We start from the raw sequence: 19,295 nt of genomic DNA, 5'->3' as shown, positions 1-19,295 counted from the left end.
CGTCGAGTGGAAGGATGGTGAGACGCGGGGAAGGTGCACGGTGACGCGCTTGGCCGGGGAGCGGATGTGCGAGGTGGAGGCCGGCGAGGTGGAGGTGGAGGACGACGAGGTATTGGCCGTTAGTGAGTGGCCGTTAGTGGCCGTTAGTGAGTAGCAGTCTAGCAGAATCCAACGGTGGTGGACCAAATCCAACGGTGATAACCGGATGCTCACGTATCCCCCTGATCACCAAATCCACTCTCATTTTTTTTATAATTCAAATCATGTTGACCAGGCACCCTATTGATCATATGTTACCATTACCAGGAGTACATGCTAGTACAACATTTGTCTGTCATGAGTTATGCACAAAGTGCGATCGAATTAACATCAAGAGTACACTACATCATATGTGTACAACCAAGTGCAAGCGATCAAGAAACATTGTCGGTCGTCTTAACACAAGCATGTGGCTCGAACGTGAGGGAACCAATGAGGACAGGGTTCGATGGAGGCAACATAAGTCGGACGGCACCAAACTTGCTATAGCATGGGGTTACACAGATGCTGGTAGATGGCACGGCGTTGCGAATGCTAGTCCCAGACAAAGGTTAAGGCCCTTCTACTGTGAGACGTAGGCGCTTGGACATATACTCCCCACAATATGTGTACTAGGCGCTTTTTCACTAGATAATTTGTTCATATAGTATGTACATTAACTAATTTTAGCAATGCCATCTAGCCCTATCTTTCAATGATTCCACTTATTCCAAGCGGTTATGTCTCGCATGCCTCCTCTAGTAGACTACTGATGATGTGTTAATTAGAAGTAATCTTTTTTGTGTGGGAGAATTAATTAGAAGTAATATTTTAATAGCATAAGTTGTGTTTTTATTTTTTCTCACTCCTGAGAACACCTTACATGTCGAGATTTAGCTAGTAGTTCATGTTATCACATGGTTACCACACAAAGATACTAGACACTACAAGATCGTTATTCTTGGGGTGATAGTTGCCCTGGTTCTCTTGTCTAGGTAGACAATTCTCAACTGTTATTTTGCAAGGATGGAAAACATACTTGCCCCTCTTGTTGGAAGGAGCATACTTCACTTTAACTTGTTTGATTTAGATGACGTACCTCATGTTTTTCACCTTCCCTTCTCTTCTGAGGACTTCCTACACTCCTAGGAATTGCATAGCGGATTGGTTTTGGCTTATAATCATGACCTTGGTACTCCTGGGTCGTGATCATATGCCATTCTCTGGTACATCTACCAGTGGGTCTTGTCCAACAGAATATGATGGTGCAAAAGATCTTTTTATGGATTCAATTGGGTGGCCACATGAATACTAGAGGTCTAAGGGTCATGAGGACATGCTCCATCTATACATTCCTTGGAATACTTATATTTGGAGGCATTGGATCCATGCAAGAAGAAAAGCGATTTCTTAAGTCCTAAAGGAACATCTACATGATTTTTGTTCAAGTTACTCGAAGCAAACTTTGATGAAAAAGGATGAGCCCTTTCAGAATTGGAGGTCTGGAAAAAGAGTTCATTCAAAACGTACGAGCCTTTGATCAGATGTGTTAGTTAGCCAGCAGACAGATATTCAAAGCAAGGAATCACCTGTTCTTCCAATGCCCATTTGCCCAGATGTGTTGGCGATACCTCTGTCCAGATTGGACTCTTCCCCAGCAGATAGATATTCAAAGCTTTATTGCAAGGTTGAAGCTTTCCCTCAATGTCTCATTTTTTATGGAGCTGATTATGTTGATAACTTGGGCCATCTGGACTACTCGAAATGACTTCAGCTTCAAAAGTATTCTACCAAGTCTATACAGATGTCGAAGAAAGTTTAAGGATGAAGTCTTGCTACTTCTACATAAGACTCCTAGAAAGTCTTATGTTGGCCTCAAGTCTTGGGTTGAGAGATTTCAATAATCCCAGATAAGTTTGTTCTTTTTTTTCTTCTTCCTTTGGGCTTAGAGCCTGCTAGTTAGCCAGCTATTGCTTATCTCTAGCAATATGCTTCTCTTTTTGTACATATAACTTTTGAAAATTTTATAAATATACACAGTGGGAAAACCCACTGATTTGCCTCAAAAAAAAAAAACGTACGAGCCTTTGTGCCCCTCGATTAGTTTCCGGAAAGAGTCCAACTTGCATAACTTATCTCTATCATATTTTTTTCCTTGTATTTTAGTTTTTTTACTACACACCTGTATTATGTTATCTCATCTATTATATGTATAATAGGAGCTCATTACTGTTCCCCTAAACAAGTATAATCCACATCAGCGCCCAGCAATTCACATACACATGGTAATCAGTACCTTAGCCGTCATACCATCTTCTGCAATCCATAAGTAATCATATACCCTTGGAAGATGTCGCTTCAATGCATCTGAATTTGGATTTTCTACCCAGCAGCAAATCATATTCAGTGCCTAGCAACCGAAAGTATGTCAAAAAAGTTCGAAACAATTTAGGTTGTTTCCTTGTTGGGAAAACATAAGTGCAATTTACACATTTACCTTGTCAACAGGACAGATGGCAATATATTCAGTTGTTTCATCATTATAGTGGATATGTTCCATAAGTTTAGTCAAAGATCTTTCTCTTAGTTTGTTTGCCGGCCAGCTATTCAGTATTGGCTCCACAAACTTGTTAAGGAAAAAAAACACACCATCTAGCAACCGCGAGCGAGGATAACGAAGGTCTTCCTGTAAAAAAAAAACAGAAGTGGATGAACTTCAGAAATCTACCTATTTAATTTTTAGCAGCATATTAGGGAGAGGAAGTTTCTGCAAAATATTTCCCCCCTTTGTGGTAAGATATAATCTTTTCCTAATGCGGAATGGTCAAGATATTTTGAAGTGCACTAACAAAATTATATCATCACTACTCCACGAATCCTCTAAACAATCATGTTTGTAGGACACTTGGCTTGTTCTCGTGCAAAATTTGTAGCACAAACATAGTCAAATATGTTTCTGCCGGACTTGCTTAAAGAAGGGTCACTTTTACTTTTTCTTAGGATTCGCGCAATATCTCATGTTTGTCCTAAAGAATTGATATTTTTATTCTCCTTATCCAGTTAGTCGTATAAAACATGAACCTTTTGGATACAGGTCAGATACCAATATACTGAATTAACAGAGGTATTGAATGTAAGATAGTAAAATACCTTGGCACAAGAATCACGCGCCTTCTCCCAGTCAATATTCTCGTATGGCATGTTATAGAGCTCCTCTCGTAATGCCAATATAGTTGGAGTGATGGGCCCAACAAATTTCTTTCCATAGAGATATGCCATTGACATATACACCAATCGGCCAAAGCACCAAAATCGTCCTATGGAGAACAAAGCTTATGTAATACGAAATTATATACTCCGTATAACAAAGATTAATTATCTAGGACAACTCCGTTGACTGATCTCACTGAAGGGTTTCATGAGCAGATTTCAAGAAAAAATAGTTGGAACTATATGTAGCTCTTATTCTTCATTTTCCGCGTAGAATGTCGAGCATTGTAACTTTGATTTTTAATATCTGCGTTATTATTTTTGATTCAGATATAAACAATCTCACTATAGTGTATTTTTTCTGAAGATGTTATTAGACCTTGCCAATATCGAACATCTCTATTTTTAAAGGAGCGAGTAATTTTTTAGGATGGTGACTTTTTTTCTTCAAATCATTGAATTTAAGAGAGTGACCTAACTGTTGCTGTTTCACTTCTTCCACTATCCTTATTTTGTGGTTATTAACTTGCATAGTCGCATAGAATGCCAACTTTTTGTAATTCGGATTTTAATACTTGACTAATTATTTTTTTACTAAGAAGAGATAACTAATCTCATTAATTGTAATGAATTTGGCTTTCATGATATACTTTCCTAAAGATGTTCTTTTAGACCATGCCAATATCTAAAACAGCACTAGTATTGTGAAATGGAGGGAGTAGTTGTTTAAGGTAATGATTTTTTCTCTCTAAATAATCGAGTGTAAGCACACAAGGCTGTTCCAATATATCTTGTTCTATTAGATATTTTTATTTCCAATAAATTGCCAGTATTGTAATCGAAATACTTTTTGACCGAGTGACACAGTCTGGAACTAAGAAAGAAATGTTATGCAAATAATAATTATACTGAATGCTAATAAAAATGCATACGTGATTGCACGTTCATTTTTCTAATTAAAAGAATCACCTACAAAATAAGAAGCTGTAGACCTTGTGCGTCAATTTAAAAAACAAGTACCTGGATGAATTGGAAGAAAGTGTGGAACTAACCACAATTCAGGATTAATTGGATTGTTCCCTGACCAATGGTAAGCACCAATTATCTGTGATTGCAGACAAGAATAGGTCAGTTAGTTTAGTCAATATTCCACTTAGGAATAACTAATGCATGCTAAATAATGTTTTTTTTGGACATGTTCTCTGACCGAGAGAAATATCTTTCCCCACTGTGGTACTGCAGTTGCACTTCCATGAGATAAAATCCAAGCACGCCCTTTGTTCAACACATCATCATCACCGCCTAGCTTCTCTCCAAGAAGTCGTAAGGCTGTATAGTTTAAGCATGTTACAAACATGGTGCTTTGACCCAAAACATGCAATCCCCAACCACCATCCACATTCTGCGTATATTGTTATGTTAGACGAAATGAAATCACGGGGTTAATTCACTTGAGAAAAACTTAAGTTATATCTTAGAATATCCTTGCCTGATGGTTGTAAATGTACCGGCGTATCTCGCGTCGATGTTCAGATGATATGACATTGTCAAGTGATCCAGTAACATACAGCGAGAGTACCTACAAGATAAATTACACAATAGAACAGAATTAGTACAGCCAAGTTCACTGTCAGCTATTGTGGTTTTCCTTGATTCTACTGACGAAAGTATGCAAACGTTAATTATGACTATGAAATTAGTTCTGGATAAAGGGTTAACTTATCAAAGTCTTCAAAAAATTCGGCCCAGGCTGCCCGTCTGGGGTGAAAGAGGGCTTGAAGACTATTGTTAAAATTGCATCCGACTCTCTCTCTCTCTCTCTCTGAAAAGTACGTGGAACTGCCCATGGTTGTTAATAAATTGAAGGAGGGGTCTTTTAAACACACTAGGGAGGGATCATGGGGAAAGGTACAAGGCTACAAAGGCTAGGGCTATTGAAGGTTGGTAAAGGTGTGCTAATAAAATTTGTCTTGCAGGCTGTGCCAGCGTGCAACATGAGTTGTTTCAAATTTCCAAAAATGCTCTGTAAGAAGCTCAGCTCCATCAATTCTCAATTTTTTTTCGACAAAGGTCAATTCTCAGTTAGCTGGGATCGGATGTGTAGAAGAAAAGAAGAGGGCAACCTCGGCTTTAGAGATTTTGAGTCCTTTAATAAGGCTCTGTTTGCTGATGATAAGTGGATCCTGAGAACAGGTGCACAATGCCCACCGGGGCGTAGCAGGAGAAACGCCCGGAGAGAATCTCAGAATTTGTATACCCTAACGGAGGAGGTTGGGACAAAATATATCAGCCATGGCATCTGGCCAAGGGAACGACAGTCGATTATCTAGCTTGGAACTTTACAAAGAATGGTCTTTTCTCAGTAAAGTAAGCCTATCATCTTGCTATTCAGCGGAAAAGGATGGCTGCAGGTGTTGCTGAATCCTCGAGAAACTGTGATGATCATAAAAACTGGTTGGCTCTTTGAGATACCCAAGTACCATATAAGGTGAAGGTGCACATGTGGAGAGTGATCGAAAATGGCCTGACGGTTAGGAATGAGATCAAACATAGGAAGATAAAAGACAGCGTGGTCCCCTCAAAAAAAAAAACAGCGTGGTCTGTCTGATGTACGACGGGGAGGAGAGCTTGGCTACACTGTTTTTTGTCATGCCTTCATTCAGCCGTAGCATAGTTCGCTCATTTCCCCCCACCTCGCTCTTCTCTCTCTACAGTATCTGAACCCCGCTTCTCTCTCACCGGGCCTCTCCCTTCTCCTCTCCGCCGGCCGGCCGGAGTTGGAGGGGAGATGGCGCCGGAGTAGCTAGGTGTAGTTTTAGGTTTAGTCTTTGGTCCTCTATGGCGTATGGCGCTCATGCCGGGAGGGAAGTGGCAGATCTCATCGGCCAGATCTAGCACTGCCTTGCTCCCCTTTTCTGCCTCGTCGAGCTTCGGTGGTCGGAGCCGGAGATGTGGTGGTGGAGGGAGGCGAAGATCTCCATAAATAAGCCCGTTCTTGGTGGATCTGGTGGCCAGAGGTGCAGCGGCAGGCTCTTTCTTCTTCCTCGTCGCGGTGACGAGAGGGAGAAGGTGCTGCTTGCTGTCTCCAGATGGTCGCCGTATCTGCAGCAGCGAAGCTCGGTGGCTTCTTCTCGGAGGATCTCCACGGCGCTACTGTCGCCGTACCCCATGGCTGAAAGGCAGCCCCTCCATCTTTGCGTGGCGGCGACAAATCTTGGCCGCCCGCAGATCTTCTGGAGGATCTCCATGGCGCCACTGTCACCGTATCTCATGGCCGAAAGGCGGCCCCTCCACCCTCGTGTGACGGCCTCAAGCCGTCCTCAGGGAAACAACTACCTCCGTTCTTGCCAACTCGGAGGATCTATAGGCTCGTTGGAGTTGGCTCCCACTTATGCACCCCAAGTGGTGTCGTCCCCGGCGGCGCAGAGGTTGACTCCGGCGAGCTTCGTTGCGGTGAAGATGGAGCTGGACCTGATCGCTTTTTTCATTTTTATCTGGAGGTCCTCAATGCAATTTGTAAGGGCTGGCTTGTAATTTTCTATTTCCTTCTGGCCTTATCTGTAGAATGTAACTCCACCGCTCAAGTAATGAAGCCCTAGGTCCTTCGGGACCCTTCCTGTTCAAAAAAATAAATTCAGCCGTAGCATGGAATGCCCTACATGATCTGACGGGTACCAAGTTTGCTGAATCACCAAAACAGCAAACGTCTCATGTGAAATTGATAGGTTGGGTGCTTGGCTGGCTTGGGAAAAGTGATGCAGATCAGCTTTCATGGTCTTCCATAATGATATATATGTGTGGCAAGCTAGGGACGATCCAAGGGAGTCGAAGAACATAGAGAATCCAATATATGTCTCTGGCACGCAAGACTGGCAGGGGTAGAGAAGTGGCTGAACCTGAAGAATGCAGTAGCGCGTGTACCTGCAAGACCGGTGGAGCGGTGGCATCCTGGGGTGGTGTAAGACAAACCTCCTTAATTTTTGATTATTATTTTTTAATTGGGCTAATCTGTGGTCCTGTCTACATCAGCAAGGTTAGCTCTTTTTTTTTTTGAGAAACACAGTACAAACGTATAGACGCCCACATACACGCGCATACACTCACCCATATGAACTCACACACGCACACCCTAGCCCTATGAGCACATCCGGAAGACTGAGCTGGCGGATTTGATCTTGAAATTGACGAAGTCACCACAGGCGCCTCGCCTCCGACTGAATGAATATTCCACCGTTATGAGACACACAGATGTCAAACCTGGGGTTTGAACTCTGGTGGGCTGGGGGTACAACCACCCTCCTAGCCACCCAACCTCAGGTTGGTTCTCATCAGCAAGGTTAGCTCGGTTCGGCTACCATTTCGGTTCCCTATCTTCACGAAAACTCCCATTTACTTGCGTTTTTCTTTGTTTTAAGTCAGTTTTTGTGGTTTTCTACTTTACTTTCTTTTTCAGTTTTTTCTGTTTGGATTTTCAAAAATTTCAGTAAAATTCTAATTTTAAAAGTGTTCATATTCGAAAAAATTCAGATTACAAAATATCTATTTTTCTTGAAAATGTTCACATTGTAAAAAAAAGTACTAGTACAATTTTAAAAAACTAGGTTTGGAAAATGTTCAATCTTGAAACTGTTCAAAATTTTAGAAAAGTTTAGATTTGTAAAAGTTGAGATTCTAAAAAAGCTTAAATTTTGAAATATGTTTAATTTTAAATATATTCATATTTTGAAAAAAAACGATAAGAAACAACGAAACAACATAGTAAACTCATAGAAGGTGTCATATATGGGTGTCATGTATAGGAGCTCCCCTGCCTCCATGAGCCACCACTCCGTGTAGGACAGGCAATGGGCATCCTGACCCAATAATCATGCCCCCGTCCTACTAGGGATTCCCAATGGTCTTGGCTTGGGCCTCATTGTATCTTACATGGCAGGTTAGGTTGGTTGGACTTTATATTTAGCCATGATATTTGGGAGGCTCTTTTCTTTCTTCTATTTGAGTTGGGCTTAGACCTTTTTCTAGCTCGCAGGTTGGGCCAGACTTGAACCTGCAATTTATCATCGGACATTCTTGGCTTAGGCGAAGCGGAGGTCATGAATGGCAACCTGGTTGGCTGTTACCACATGCCGAATACCCCTGGTGGGGGGTGTTATGCAGGCCCAACAACTTTTCTCTTATTTCGTTTTTTCTTCCTATTTTTTTTGACTCTAAACATTTCAAACAATTTCAAATTTCAGAAGTTTTACATCTATTTTTTTAATGACCAACTTTTTAATCTGAGCGTTTTTTTATTTTCAACAAATTTTTGAATCTGAATATTTTGAATAGCTTTCAAATTTCAAGAAATTTTGAAATTCCTCATTTCAAAGTCTGAACATTTTACGAATTTCAGTAAAAATTTGGGTCTATATATTTTGAAAAATTTACGAATTTCAACAAAATTTGAAATCTAAACTTTTTTGAAGTTTGGAATTTTTCAAATCTAAACAATTTTCGAATTTCAACAATTTTCAAATCTAAACATTTTTTAGAAATTGAGTATTTTGTAAATGTGGATATTTTTCAAATGCAAAGCAGTTTCTGAAACAAAAAAAACTAGGAGAAAACCATGACAGCCGGAAAATAAACCAAAAAACCGGATAGAAAACAGGAAAACGGATTTGGGCGATTCCTATTTATCGTTGCTGAGGCCTAGCCCATTTCATTCACTAGCTTTTATTTTTATCCACATGTGGACATTATTAGTGACCCTGGTAGTGTTTTGGTAATGGAGATCGGCTATTTTTGCGTTTGTTTATTTGGTAGTTTTGTGCCATCTGTCCTCTGTTGTGGGGTGCTGCTATTTATTTTGTTTCTACTTTTTAATTTTTTACTATGTATTGTTTTATGTTACCGGTTACGCTCCCGGTGTGGGAGTGAATCGATAAGAAACTGGCGACCGCTTGCATGGGACCTAGATACTACGCTTTTTCTATAAGAGCATAGGGCCCCTTTTTCTCTCTTCAGATCTAATCTTTCATGTTAACATTTCCTCCATCCAATACTAACAAAATAATGTTGGGGATTATTGGAGAAACCAAATTCTATATGTGCAAGAGTGCTCGGAGAAAAGTACTAACTTGGTGGCAATTTACTTAACGAAAAATTGAAGCCTGGTAGTTCCTTCACGTGGCAGAGTGTAATTGCAGTTCTAGAAACCCTGAAGAGAGGTTGTATATGGCGGATTGGTGATGAGACACAAGTTGGCATATGGGAAGAAGCGTTGATCCCCAGGATTCCTACACCCATGATGGCAACACCTCAGGGTAAAATTGTCCTGAGCAAAGTTCTAGAGCTCATTGACCTCGGACTGCAACTTGGAATGAAGAGAATTACTTCGATCACTCTTTTAAGATGTTGATATGAATAGAATAATAGAGATACCAATTTATCTTGAAGGTATGGAAGATTTTATTGCATGGCCTTTCGCAAATAATGAGTAAAATCAGCATATTTCAATATAGATTTGCCCGAAGAGAGAGAAGAGCTCTAGGGGTAGAAATACCCAGATCAGCCTTGTATGGAAAAAAAGCTATAGAAATTGAATATACCTGCAAAAATCAAAATCTTTGGATGGAAAGATTTCCATGGTTTTATGCCATGTTTGGGTGTGTCATGTTTTCAGTATGGAATATGAAGATGTTATGCATACTCTTTCCACCTGTCCAAGGGCCAAGATGATTTGGAAAAGCTGGGAGTGCAATCAATGATTTTTGAAGCCACTAGTTTGGACGGGGCAAGGATTATTTGCTCTAAGGGACATTGGGATCAACTTGGTGGAGTTGGATTGCCGGAGATAGTTCTGACAAGATCGTGGTTCATTTGGTGCGGACGTCGCGGGCTGGTCCATGGCGAAGACATCCAAACACCGGAGGGAGCAACTTTGTCTATTGGAGCCTTGGCTACAAATTACTAGAGAGCTAGAAAAAGTCCCATTCAGGGAAGAGAAGAGAAGTGGACTTGGCCACCTGAGGGGAAGGTGAAAATCAATGTAGATGCCACATGTAGTGATGACGAGGGCCGGAGCAGTGTTGGTTCTATCACCAGAGACTGTCTAGGTAACTTTATTGATGCCCAAAACAAGGATCTGCATTTTATTGTTGATGATGTGAGCATATGACTTCTGAAGACTATACTATTCGAGATAACTAAAGCTTATGCTTTTCGGGAGTGTCTTTGGTTGGCTCAACAGATGGGATCCAATAGTTGTATCGTTCAGTTGGATAACAAAACACTGGTGAAGACGATGAAAAATGGAGGGTTCTTAGAAAATGTTGCAGCTGCGATCTTCTTCCATTGCAATATTCTTGCATTGGGTTTTTCAAAAGTGTCGTATGAGTACTGTCCACGGGAGGAAAATTTGGTAGCGCAAAGAACTAGTTAAAAAAAATTCAGGCTTTAAGTTCATGTACTTGGGATGATGATCCCCTAGCTTTATTTTAGCTTTTTTGATAAACGATATGTTAGTGTGGACCTCGTAAAAAACATCGCCATAGAATTTTTTGCTACTGTAACCAAACCGACTTCACTGGAGATGCTCATCGAAGATATCATGGCAATAATTTTGCACCATTCTAGCAAAACCACAAAACGACTAAAGTAAAAAATATATGTTATTGTAGCAAAACAGTAGAACGATTAAAGCAAAAAATTCATATCATCCAAATTCAAGAACGGTTGTAGCAAAAACTTGATTACTATGATACAAATTCACAAACCGCGTGGTGCGAAAACATAGAACGCTTGGAGGAAAAAAATTAACCACCAAATGTCCAGTGACGGGACCTTGTAGTAGTGCCGACTGCCCTTTGTAGCACCACTGGCGAGGGTTGGTAGCATAAAAATTGTTTGCAGCATCAGCGACAACAAAAAGCCTTGTAGCACCAGCTTGACAGCACATTTGCCCACCAATGACTGATGACAAGGTTGTGGAGGACCATGAGCTTGACGCGCGGTGGAGGACGACTGTACTAGACCCAGAGAACACCGACGACCTCCCCTGGGAGCACCAAGAATGCGACCAGCGGAGCCCCATGCCTGCTCCATCTGGAGTGCTCTCCACGGGGCCGGCAGCGTCTCTCTCCACGGTGCTACGTCGGGATCCAGGGGCGTGCCGTGGTCCTACTGCGGCGCAACGGCAGAGGCTGCTAGGGCACGACGCACGATGGGGGCATCATGGTAGAGCGCCGCGGAGAAATCATGGTGGAGTGTGGCAGATTCGCCAAGTTCTAGGGGATGCGATGGTGGCTTCCTAGAACGATGCGACGGTGGAAAACGTGGATGAGGAAGAGAGGAGGTGGAAGACGATCAAAGACGGTAACATTTGCATGGTGGGGAACACGGCATGGCCTACAAGGCTGGTGGGCTCTTTTTTCTTTCCACGCAAGTAACGCGTGTCAATGGTAAACAAGGTGGAAAATGGGAACGCCCGATCCCCTAGGTGATAGTAAATACTCCCTCCGCTCTGAAATAGTCTACATTCTAGCCTCAAAATTTGTTCTGAAATACTCTACATTCTAGCTTTTAGTCAACAACAACACTGAAAACGAAGTGATTTTGCTCTCTTTATTGGTTGTTGTTGTTTTCAATGTAGCTTGGATTGGTTGTTCACATATCTAAGTAGTACTAATAAATGCAATACTAGTTTGTCTCATTTTTTCTAGAATGTAGACTAAATCAGAACGGAGGGAGTATTTCCTAATGAAAAGCAAATTGTTGTGTCGACTAATTTTTTTAGGACATATGAAGTTTGATAGTTCAAAAGTTACTCCAAAAATCTTGAGCAAGTCTGATACCACCCATTTAGATGAGGCGAGGAGTTGCATGCCACAATTGTTGGTCAGCTAGTTTTACATCTTCTATCAGAGGTTCACTTGGATGCGGCGGCGGTGCTCAGTTTAGTTAATGATTTGAATTTATTCTGCTCCAATTTTATTTTTTGGGACTTCATAGTCTTTAAAATTTTATCTAAGATAACGATGCATCACATGAGAAGAAGAATTTTTGTTTGTCTCAAACCATGAAAGATAAAACACCCCCAAGAGATATTTAGATTGCAGTAGATGGAAACCATGTACATTTCACTTTACCTACCAGTGTCAAAACACGGATTTATGACCTGCATTTTATTTTGTAAAAATGCATTCCTATCTTTACTTTTCAATGATGTTTGGGTCAATAAGCCAGATTTCCTCACTAAGGGCCCACTTGATTCATAGGATTTGCATAGAAATTGTGTAGGATTTGGATCCTACGGAAAAAATTCTACATAAGTTGTTTGATTCATAGGAACATATCCCATATATAGGAATTAATCCTATCGAAAATCTTGTAGTGTAAATTCTATAGGAAAAACATTAGCTCATACCTCATGGAAAATTTCTTTTCTACAATCAAATAAACTTCATCTTTCCATATGATTCAACTATGCGTGCCATCCCAATCCTATGATTTTCCTATTCCTATGCTTTTTTTCTATCCTGTGAAGCAAAGGAGCCCTGAGCTTATTCATATATGGTGCTTCAAAAAGAATAGAAGTTTGATGCAAATGCATTTGTATACAATGTCTGAAAACAACAAGGCTAGATCAAGCATTTTTACCACTAATAAAGACGACTCCATCCAGATAAAATATTCCGTTTGAATGGAAAAAATATCACGGTCATATGCTTATCATGGTAATTATTACTTGCTACATGAGTGAGTTAGTGCATGTGTTTGTTCTGTTGATCACCTTTCAGTTTTGGAGTACATTGTAGGATGTTTAGTGGATCTTCTATCTTCAGTTAGCGCTGATAAGTATTTGGAGATTTTGCATGTTGTTTCAGTTCGTGAAGTTGATGAATTGAGTAAACAATTTCCTTATTCTAGCATAAGCATTTTCAGGGGAGAAGGTATCCATCTAACTTATGTGTGGCACTCTACTCATTAGGATAATAAGTTCTCTTGGTAACATATGAAATTTGATCTTTCAATTTGCACCTCCTTTTTCAGATCTTTTTATTCCCTAAAATATGTCGAAAGAGATTCATATATACCATTGAACATGTATAGGAGGATGAGAAAATAAATGAATGTGAAGGGCATGGATTCTTGGCAAGATGAGATGAAAACTTTTTGTATAGATCGAAATATGTGTGATGTATCATAACCCATAAGTAGAAGAATAGAGTAGGAATTGATACCTAGATACTATGTTGCAACCCTTTGGAATTCCATAGGTGGGAAAAAACGGTTGGTATAGCATCACTGAATATAATGAAGAGGATGCATTGTTTCCCTATTCCGATTTTTTTGGTGTCTTGGTGATGAACACAGTGATGTATTTAAAAAGTCATGAAATCTGTTACTGCCATATTCATTGCATAACTGTTGTAATGGTGTTTGTATTATCTCCAGGGGCCACAACATGTGGTTGTTATTGTTTATTTTTTCTTCTGCTAAAAAAAAGTATGTAGGACAAAAGTCTGCGATCGAAGGGGTTACTTAGTGCTTTATAATGCATGGCATTTCAAAAGAAGTTATAAGAGATGATACCATGGGAACATGTATGACAGGGGCGCAGCATGCAGCTACGACAAGGCTTACTACTAGTGATGCTTCATTTTCCTCCACGTGAGAGTGAGGAGACTTGCTGACCGGGATTTTTTTCTCAAAATGTTAGTACTTATACCAATCAAAGTAAAAAAAAAAGTAATGATAAGGAGTTGAAATAAATTGTACGAATCGGAGTTAGGAAGAATTTTCTTGCCTTCTTTTATATATTTATTAATTTTTCTTTCTTAATTTACTACTCTCTTTATTTTATTCTAACCTTTTTTTAAAAATCCCATTTTTGGTTTCATTTCACTTTATTTTTCATAGCAAAAGTGCCCGTGCGTTGCTACGTGAATAGAAAAAGATAGTGTTGAGCATCCCCGTGGACCAAATCACCGATCCCTAGATCCGCGTCCAACCGATGCGGTCGATGTCAACCATCCAAGTTCATCTCCTTTCCCAATCGTGCCACTTTTCCTGGCCTTTCACTCCGCATGCCCAACTACAGGAGTACATGCACTAAAAGAGTACCCATACCTCATCCTCTCTTCAACAACTTTCAGGACAGGCGGTGCTCCGCCATGAGCCGAGACCACCACCAAGACAGAGCGCCGCCGTGGACCGCGACCGCAATCAAGTAGCGCGAGGCTCGTACACCCGAGTCCCCTTGCAGCAACGGGCGGCGCCTCTGATAGAAGTTGCAGCTACAATAACAACTTGAAGCAGTCGGCGACGGTTCAACATGTCGAGCCATAGAGGTGGATGGATTGCAGCAGCACCGGCGCCGTTTGTAGCAACACTGGTGCCCGGTGGTTTTGTGTAGAAGCACCGGCGAACTTCTATAGCAGCGAGGGCGGCCTTCGGTACTTTTTCTTCTTTTTAAGAGAGGGCTGCTGTCATTATTGGATCACAGGCAGAAACGTGCAGGTATAATAAGCTTTAAAGTGAACACACGCTCAGATGATTAATTTGGGCCTCCATGCTGCATGTATCTCCTCGGTGCCACCATGCAAGAGGCATACGAAGCAATGCGAGGTATGGTCTTTCCAGATTGTGTCTTACCAGCCGATTGTTGTGCTGCTAGCCATAAAAAGATCTTGCTCTTGGGTGTGGCTTGATTTCTCCATGTTTTTTCTAGGAAGCTCAAATCGGATATTTCCACGGGCCAACTGAATTTATCAGCCACGCGGGGTCGCTCTACCCGCTTGGATTGCTCCCTGAACTGACTGTCTTGCTGCTACATCTGAAGCACAATGATTGCTTTTCTGTCCCTGATCCTGATTCAAGTAGCGCGTGTTTCTGTCGGCTGCCGTGCTGCGCGGCCGCTGTCTGCTAGGTGTCTACCGCCGCTGCCGTCGTCTACAACCTCCCATGCATCAGGTCCACGTCGAAGTTGAAGAAGCAGCAGTGCCCCTGCGAGCACATGTTTCGCCGCGAGGTAGCACATCAATCTCTTCGTTCCCTTCACGCACGGAGACAACCAGCACAACAACCACCACAATGACCGTACGGCGAGTCAGAAACCACGACGCGTCCCTGCGGCGCCCCAAGGACAAGTACTCCATGCTATCGGCGTGGACCGCGATGAACTCGTCCGCCGCCGTAGAGGCGTAGACTACTGCTTCACGAGATCAGAAAGACGAGTTCATGTCCTTCTTGGGCGCTGTGGCCTGCGCAGCGCCGACTTTTCGTCGTCCTTCTTGGCTGTTGAGGCCGCGAGATACTTTTCCGGCACTACCTCCGGTTTAGGTGAAGGCTTCCGCACAGTCATGATGACCTTCTTGCTTCCCTGCACCAGCACCGGCCTCGATTCCACCTCCGGCGCTGGGTTGTTGAGGGGACCTACCCTCCACCTCTCGCGATTTGCCAGGGAGTATTTGTACTCATTGAAGGTGGATCGAGAGAGTTTACATACCACAACCGTAGGTCGGTTGACCTGGACTCTTTTTCTGGCGTGGATCGCTCTGGACTCCTTTTTGTGCCAAGCAAGGCAACGATACGTGATACAAAATTGGCCGAAACGTTTTATTCACTTACCCATGGCAGTGGTGGGTAATTTATGCTAACTTTAAGGGTAGTTTCAAGTTGAACGACGACCGAGGGAGAAATCCTTTTGCTTTTATTATTAGGTATAGATTTAAGGACTTTCACCTTTGTTATACTTTTTTCCATAAATACATTAATATTTCTTATGATACACAAACATTTACTTTTTCATTCCATTTTTGTGTTTGACTTTTCATGTTTATTTTCATTTTCTATTTTGTATTTACTTTTTTCATGGATTCATTGATATTTTTTAAAATATGTGAGCATGTAATAAATATTCATAAATGTCGAAAATATGTTTATGTTTATTATAAAATGTTCCAAAAAAGTTCAATAATTCAAAAAAATGTCAGCGAGTTTGAGAATTACGTACCCAATTCAAAAATATGTTCACAAGTTTGAAAAAAGTATGCTCGTGAATTCAGAAAATTATAATATTAATTGATAAAAGTACATTCCCACATTCATAAAATGTTCGAGGCTACAAAAAAGTTCATGCGAGTTGAAAAATGCTCCATCGATTCCTTTTAATTTTAATTTCTAATTTTCTTATCTTATTATCGGTACATGAACAAATTTTTGAGAGGCGTGAACATTTAAAATACTCATTTATCTCAAAAATATGTTTGTATTTTAGAAGACTTCACGGGTTCGATAAAAAGGATGTTCACATATTAAAGAAATTTTCTATGGTACGACAAACTATGTTCCTGGATTTAAAAAAACGTTCATGTTAAAAAATATTCATGGTTTCCAAAGAAAAGTATGACATATCTTGTTCAAAAATAATCTCGGGTTCAAAAAAAATATTCATGAGAGTTCTGAAAAATGTAATGGATGCTAGAATTTTATTGTAGACATTTTTTATATTATTAAGTTTACAAAGTAGTTGTAAAACATTTAAAAATATACATGACTTGTTTATTTTGGCCATACACTCTGCGCGAGTGGACAATATTTTGTACGGATGAATCGCTTGAAAATATATGATAAGATCAATAAAACTTTCTTTATGGAAAAATTTCTAGTTCATATTATTTAAATGAAATACTTACCATAACAGGCATAATGAACATAATGCCAGTGTATTCGCCGGGCCAATGCCCATCATGCGCTTGTAGAGTAAACCACTGATTTAGAGCCCGCCGCAATGGAACAGATATAATCTCCTCCGTTAGTTCCGTACTGTTTTCAAGCTTCATGATTGGAACTTCCACCGAAGGATGGTTTAGTTTTGCATACTGACATAAAAATGGTGTGTTGTCAGTATTTTATAGTGGGTGATGAACAATGTGAAAAAATTGACATAGAGGTATTATTGTATAATATTAATAACCAAAAATCATGTTTGGTGCGCTATGTGATCGGTATTGCTCATGCATAAAAAAATACAAAATTGAGAGCAATGTAATAGTTACTCCCTCATTTCCGTGATACAATGCATTATAATTTTTTTGTTCTGACTTCAAACCAAAAAAATTATAGTTGAGACATATAATATTAATTACTCCCTCCGTTCCTATATATAAGCCATATAGTTTTTTGAGAAAAATTCCAGAATATAAGGTTTATTGGATTGCCCTACTTGTATGGACAATATTTTTGGAGATTTGATTAGGTTTACTTATCTTATGCAAGGTCCTCTATTAGCTCACGGCAATTGCCTAGGGTTAATCCTAGCCAAACATGGTATATTTTTTCCTAAATATGTGTTTCTTAATTTCTGTGCCAAAAACTATATGGCTTATATTTAGGACCAGAGGGAGTACTAAAAACATGTTCGGTGCGCTATGTGTTTGGTACAGCTCGTGCGTAAAAAAAAATGCAAACTTGAGAGCAATATAACGGTTACTCCCTCAATTTCATGTTACAAATGCATTCTAATTTTTTGGTAACTTCAAACCAATTTATTAAAATATTATAGTTAATATAACATGTAAAAATATGGATAAATGAAACAGAATAAAAAATACATTTCCATGCATTTTTTGTCAGCTTAAATTAAGTTAGTAGAATACTACATTACACAAGTACATAATACGACATAAATAATTTATTTTTTCTATCAAAAAGTTAATTATCCAAAGATAAGTTTTAATTATAAGCGGCATATCTAGATTAAAGATTCCTTACCTTTGGCTATACTTAGTGGAATACTGCCATCATAGAACTTTTTTTTTGGAATTGGACTGAAAAAAATATCCATTATGTCGGATATATTCAAAGTAAGATATCGTTTAGTATCTAGATCCTCCAAAGCTCATATATTGTTTCTCCAAGTCAAAGGAGGCCTTAATTAACCTCAACTTAAATTTATATTTGTGTTGGTGTGCAAAACTTCATTATGATTTGCATAGTTGATAGAAATACTGCCAAAGCTAAGCTCGGTACAGCTGTATTTACATATTAATCATATTATCATACCAAGGAAAAATTTAGTTTATTTTATATATTTTGGAACGATTGGATCCTTCGACGTACCAGTTGGGACGTGCTCGTCAGCGACCCAACGCAAGGTGACTTACGCTAGAGGAGCTGTGTCCATTCAGGAAATAGCCTGCCACGTGTAATCTTTGGTATTGGTGATCACTAATCTCTGGCACTCAAACTACCCATAGTGCAAAAATATGATAAGGCATGTAATTATAAAGAAGAGAGACAAATGCTAACGTAAAATGTTATCATCACATAGCGCCTCCCAATAAATTTGACTACATAAATAATATAAATAAAGATCTCTATGTTATCACACACATACAAGGGCGTACCCAGCTTAGGCCAGGACCCAGGAGGGGTCACAGACTCACAGGACACGCGTAAAAACTGCATTCTTTCCTAGTCTGTGACACTCTAGTTGGAGGTGAGAATTATGCGTGGTTTTTTTTATAGTGACAGCGGGTTACTTTAGCTCTACGTCCGCCACTGCATACATATATATTACCTTACCGGGTTCATATGTATTTTTAAATTTATTAGTATAATTTAGTCCCACTGAAACTAGCCTTTTGGCACTCGTTTCATGCATTCGAAAACAAGAATATACCTGCAAGCGTAGGAGCAGATCCTGAGACTCCTTCTTGGTGAACCGGTGCTTGGTGAAGTCCTCACGCAGCCTATCGACCTCTGCGCGCTCCTCCGGCGTGCCGGCGTCGGGGTTGAACTCCCACACCTGCCTGCCGAGGAAGCCCTTGGTCGACCGCAGCCACGGCCCAGCGCCCTCGCTAGTCTTCAGCCTCCACATTCTCAAATGCCGGCTGACGGTAGCAATGCAAAGCTCGAAGACAGCTGTTTCTTCAGTTTTCGGCAATGTTAGCAAGCTATGCGGCAACATTTATAGGCTAGCACTATACTAATGGGTAGTAGCACTGCTGTGCAATAAAATATGTCACAGGAACAGTGTACTCTGTGCTAAGAGTGCACATAGTGTGAGCAACATAGGTAGT

The 19,295-nt window shown here is 40.4% G+C and overlaps 1 protein-coding gene across 1 annotated transcript in view; it reads right to left on the bottom strand.

Moving 5' to 3' along the window:
• Positions 1–19,093, bottom strand: part of LOC124699656 (achilleol B synthase-like) — a 29,548-nt gene extending 10,455 nt beyond the window's left edge. Inside the window, exons 1-8 of the mRNA XM_047231923.1 lie at positions 18,896–19,093; positions 16,908–17,093; positions 4,718–4,807; positions 4,436–4,630; positions 4,249–4,333; positions 3,169–3,335; positions 2,516–2,704; positions 2,315–2,428 (exon numbers count right to left, since the gene is read on the bottom strand). Coding sequence (XP_047087879.1) covers positions 2,315–2,428; positions 2,516–2,704; positions 3,169–3,335; positions 4,249–4,333; positions 4,436–4,630; positions 4,718–4,807; positions 16,908–17,093; positions 18,896–19,093 — 1,224 coding nt within the window. The remainder of the gene's footprint in view (positions 1–2,314; positions 2,429–2,515; positions 2,705–3,168; positions 3,336–4,248; positions 4,334–4,435; positions 4,631–4,717; positions 4,808–16,907; positions 17,094–18,895) is intronic.
• Between the last annotated feature and the right edge of the window lie 202 nt (positions 19,094–19,295).

This window comes from Lolium rigidum, chromosome 3 (genome assembly GCF_022539505.1).
Source record: "Lolium rigidum isolate FL_2022 chromosome 3, APGP_CSIRO_Lrig_0.1, whole genome shotgun sequence".
Classification (NCBI taxonomy): domain Eukaryota; kingdom Viridiplantae; phylum Streptophyta; class Magnoliopsida; order Poales; family Poaceae; genus Lolium; species Lolium rigidum.
This window is presented reverse-complemented; position numbering and strand designations above follow the sequence as displayed.